The sequence below is a fragment of the Palaemon carinicauda genome, chromosome 45 (assembly GCF_036898095.1).
Source record: "Palaemon carinicauda isolate YSFRI2023 chromosome 45, ASM3689809v2, whole genome shotgun sequence".
In the NCBI taxonomy this organism is placed as follows: domain Eukaryota; kingdom Metazoa; phylum Arthropoda; class Malacostraca; order Decapoda; family Palaemonidae; genus Palaemon; species Palaemon carinicauda.
In genome coordinates this window covers 1,031,763-1,036,762 of record NC_090769.1, presented here as the reverse complement: position 1 = coordinate 1,036,762, position 5,000 = coordinate 1,031,763, and the positions used below count along the sequence as shown (strand labels likewise).

General features: G+C 37.1%; 1 protein-coding gene across 1 annotated transcript in view; it reads right to left on the bottom strand.

Annotated features, from left to right (window-relative positions):
* The window catches only part of LOC137634660 (uncharacterized), a 7,331-nt gene that overhangs the window by 552 nt on the left and 1,779 nt on the right, over positions 1 to 5,000 (bottom strand). Inside the window, exons 2-4 of the mRNA XM_068367136.1 lie at positions 3,492 to 3,667; positions 2,655 to 2,759; positions 1 to 841 (exon numbers count right to left, since the gene is read on the bottom strand). The exon at positions 1 to 841 is cut by the window's left edge and continues 552 nt beyond it. Of these exons, the coding sequence (XP_068223237.1) occupies positions 676 to 841; positions 2,655 to 2,759; positions 3,492 to 3,667 (447 nt within the window). The 3' untranslated portion in view covers positions 1 to 675. The remainder of the gene's footprint in view (positions 842 to 2,654; positions 2,760 to 3,491; positions 3,668 to 5,000) is intronic.

Sequence of the window (5,000 nt, the reverse complement as noted above, 5' to 3'; positions counted from 1 at the left end):
CGAGCTTGAGGAGGTCTCGAACCCCAATCCAGCAGATCACCAGGCAGGGACGTTTCCAATAAGTTACCAAAACCATTTGAAGGATCGCATCAGTATGTCAGGTGTCACAAGTAAAAAAAACACTTAATGGCTTAAAGAGGTATAACACGTTAAACTAGTGGTAAACTATATATATACATACAAAAATAAATAAGGGTTCAATAAATAACCATAACAAAATTACTGATCAATCCTGAGGAGTGAACTGAGGCTAACAAGATAAGAAGTTGCAAAGGAGATATGAAGAAGGTTTCTGAAGTAAGGAAAATTTCAGGCAAGAAATAATGTTCATTACCGTGATGTGATTCTACAGAGGATTTTGAAAATAGTTTGCGTTATGATATGAAAACACTAGGAAAACATTCATGCAGAGAGAGAGAGAGAGAGAGAGAGAGAGAGAGAGAGAGAGAGAGAGAGAGAGAGAGAGAGAGAGAGAGAGAGAGAATCTAAAAGTACGTTGCATTTAAGAGGCGAGGAAGTCTACAAAGTGCGATATATGTAAGAGGGGAGAAAGAGAGTCTGAAAGTGCGTTATATGTAAGAAAAACAAAAGAACAACGATCTCAGTTCAGATGACTTGATTAAAGAACTTCCGATTTGCAGGAAGAGGGTCCGTTTTTGGCGATGAACTGTAAAATCAGTGCGAGAGAGGAACAGCGTTGGACAACATGTTGGCGATGGACAGCGGACAACCGGAGTAGACAGTGTCACACGAGCCATGTTGGCGTCCGATGTACTCGGCCTCTGCGTATTCGTCCGTTATTTCGTTATTTTCGTAATGATTCTCTGATCCTATGGTTACGCTGAAAGGAATGTAAAGGGGTACATTAATCTCTTGACAATAAGTATTTTTTGTACCAAATATCTCCTCGTAATATGTGAGATTCTTTGAAGTACACTTGAATGGGGAAATTGAAAAGCTGGGATGAGCTTAGGCCTAGATGAATTTGGTGGTCAAGGGGAAACTTTGGGAAGTATGGGGATGTAAATCTACAGAGGAAGGGTATTATTATTATTATTATTATTATTATTATTATTATTATTATTATTATTAGCTTAGTTACAACTCTAGTTGAAAAAGTAGGATGCTATAAGCCTGAGGGCTCCAACAGGAAAATAAATACCCCAATGACGAAAAAAAACAAGGATATAAATCAACTATAAAAGAATAAACAATTAAAATTAAATATTTTAAGAACAATAGCAACATTAAAGTATATCTTTCATATATAAACTATAACAACTTGAAATACACAATAGGAAGATAAAATAATGTGCCCGAATGTACCCTCAAGCAAATGGATCTCAGAATGAAAGATGTGAGTGGAGAGATGGTGTTGGACGATATTGCAGTTCCTTGTCGATGGCGTGAGTATTTCTTAAGATTTTCTGAAGGTGGAAGATAGAAGAGAGAATAACCTGAAATAGACTTGGGATTTGAAAGAAATAGGAATTATACCTGTGGTGGTGGGGGCAACAGGACTTATGAGGAAAAACCTGAGACAATATCTTCAGGCGATACCAAGTTGTCCAAGCATAAATGAGGGAACGGTGGCCATCTTGAAAAGAGCCCTCGGATACAAGGCAAGTGGAGTATAGACGTGCAACAGTAGACCCCAGGTTGGGGTCCATTGCATCACTAATATAAAGTAAAACCCGTAACGGTATTAAGACAAAGTAAGAAAGATGGATTAGGTCTACGAGAGAAAAAAAATGATAGCAAAATGTGATTAAGAGTACACAATGAGAGTTAATGAATAAAGAAAAATATAGAACATTTAATATAAGTATTAATGGTAAAAAGATAGAACTTAATAATTCGTTTAAGTATCTTGGACTTAATAAAACAGACGATAATCAGATAAAAGAAAACGTTAGATGATATGATGAAAGAAAAAGGGAGTTACGGAATGGTGGTATGAATAGTATCAGGATATGTGCTATAAATTGGTTAGATAATATAGTTGTTTGTGAAACTCAAGGTGGGAATGAATATAGGGATTATTGAATCAATTGTTCTTCAAGTAAGTGAATATGAATATCAAATACAAGTGAAATATTAAAGCTGTTAAGATGAATTGCTTGTTAAGTAAAATATATGTGGCTTAAGAAAATATATAAAATTTTGAGAGGCAGATGGTATAGGCGAAAGGATGAACAGTAAAAATATATTTTGAGGTGGTTTGGTCATGTTGAAAGAATGGATGTTGATATATTAGTGAAAAGGGTTGGGGGTAGGAGAGGAAGGTCTCAAAAGGGTTTGGTAGATGTGGGAAACTTGTAACAGAAAGGAAGGATATTGTGTGTGCAAGATAGAACTGAATAGCGCAATGTGTTGCTGATGAGCTGTCTATATATGTGCAATAAGTCCCTAATTGTGTGTTAGTCTTACTGCATAGGGGCTTCGTCCTTGATTCAGTAGTCGAAGAAGAGTGTGCCATTGATTTGTATAGTATTTCCATGGTGCAACATCTTTTAAGGGATACGCCCATATATATATATATATATATATATATATATATATATATATATATATATATATATATATATATGTGTGTGTGTGTGTGTGTGTGTGTGTGTGCATGAGTGTGCGAGTACATGTTCACTTCAACTTACGATAAGATCATGTTGACAATTTCTCCAAAGACTCCATGTTCAAATGGCAGCTCTGACACTTCACAGATAGTCCTCAAAGTGCATTCATGGCCGTCAATTCCGAATCTGAAAAAATAATATTGATTATTAATGTGCGGTATTTTGATATTACGTTATTCTAGGGTATCACAAATTAGTTTCTTCTATACTACTGATTCTTATATTAAGCTCTCGTTTCATTGCAATCAATAGTGTTTAAATATGCAAATTTTATAGTCCTTCATTGTTAACATATTGCTAAAATTTTCCCGCAGCAATTGTTAAACTATACTCATTTTTTTTAATGAGGCGCATTTGCACCGACTCGCAGTGGTGCCCTTTTAGCTCGGAAAAGTTTCCTGCTATCTGATTGGTTAGAATTACCTTCTCTAACCAATCAGCGAGCATGAAACTTTTCCGAACTAAAAGGGCACCCCTGCGAGTCGGTGTAAATCTGCCTCACTAAAAAGAATTGACTATAGATAACGAAGATCCTGGACCACTATAGTCCATTTCTTTTAGCGATGCATATTTGCACCGACTCGCAGCGGTGCCCTTTTAGCTCGGAAAAGTTTCCGGATCGCTGATTGGTTGGACAAGATAATTCTAACCAATCAGCGATCAGGAAGCTTTTCCGAGCTAAAAAGGCACCGCCGCGAGTCGGTGCAAATATGCATTCTAACCAATCAGCGATCAGGAAGCTTTTCCGAGCTAAAAAGGCACCGCCGCGAGTCGGTGCAAATATGCATCGCTAAAAGAAATGGACTATAGTGCCCGACACACAAGTTCTCTTTCATGGGAGAGTTTTAATGTTCTTACCCGGACAGAATAGATTCCATTTTCCCGAGGAGGCCTTTCTTCTCGTCGACGGAGCTGAGACTTCTGCCCAAGTTGAAGTCGGTGGTATTGGGCAGAGGGACATTCATGTTGACGCCGAAGTCAATTGAGACGATTCCCGGGATGTCGGGCATACCTATCGTCAGGGCAGTCCTCATCTGTAACACATTTTTGGGGTTTTATATTCGTGTCATTACTTGAGATAGATAGTTGTGGCCAGGTGGTAGCGTCCTTGCCATTTGGTGATTAATGTCAATAAACGTGTAAATAAAAGATCAGACATTGATGCAAGAAAAGAGTGATATAGGTGGTGATTGCCAGACTAGGGTTCGAGTCCCGCTCAAACTCGTTAGTTCCTTTGGTCGCTGCTCACCATCGCCCTTGTGAGGTAAGGATTGGGGGCGTTTGGGGGGAGCCTATAGGTCTATCTGCTGAGCCCTCAGCAGCCATTGCCTGACCCTCCTTGGTCCTAGCTTGGGTAGAGAGGGGGCTTGGGCGCTGATCGAGAGAGAGAGAGAGAGAGAGAGAGAGAGAGAGAGAGTAGTTTATAGGTCACTCATGAATGATAGAGGTGTAGAGGCAAGGGGCAGTGACAATGCCCTCGCTGGCAGGACAATACCCTAGAGACTGACCAATATAATATGATCGGCGCCAAAGCCCCCTCATACAAGTTGTATGTATCCTGTTTTCTTTAATCTATTTTCATTTTCTTTATCATCTTCGATGAATAACATCCTTGATCATTGGCTAAAGAAAGAAAGAAAGGAAGAAACGCAATTTTTCAATGCATCGTATGAATACTTAATTTGGTCCCCAAGGTTTACTGTTAAAAAATTGCATTAAAAAACGGCAAATGACTGGTAACATTTATTCCAGGATTTTCACTGTTTTAAAAACGGATATATTGACGTAAAGAAGTGATATTACTGTCACCAACCCGTAAAATATGAGAACAAAGTATGGTAAAGTTACAGTCGCCTGTATCTTACTGAAATACGACTGACAACAGTATATTTTTTACGGAGAATTTCCGATTAAGATTAGAGTTTTTTTTTCTTAACAGTGTTCGTCTCTGGAGTCTGGGTTATCTGATTTTTCTCACACGACTGAAACTTAAAATGCTGTTTCCTGTTTGGAAAAAAAAACTTCATGGGAGTTCTACAAGCTATTTTTGATGCCCCAATTCAATATACATGCTATACTTCATCATTATTATTATTATCTAAAATTGAGATCATTATTTTTATCACTTAGTACCAAATTTATCGGGGTATCAGGAAGAGATACAAAACGAATTATAGCAAAGAATAAAAAAAAAAAAAACAAAAAAAAAAACAGACAAACGTTTGAGTATGAGAATTTACTGTAGATACCATATGAATATGTTATATATTTCTCAAATTATCTACACACATATATATATATATATACATAATATATATGTATGTATATATATATATATATATATATATATATATATATATATATATA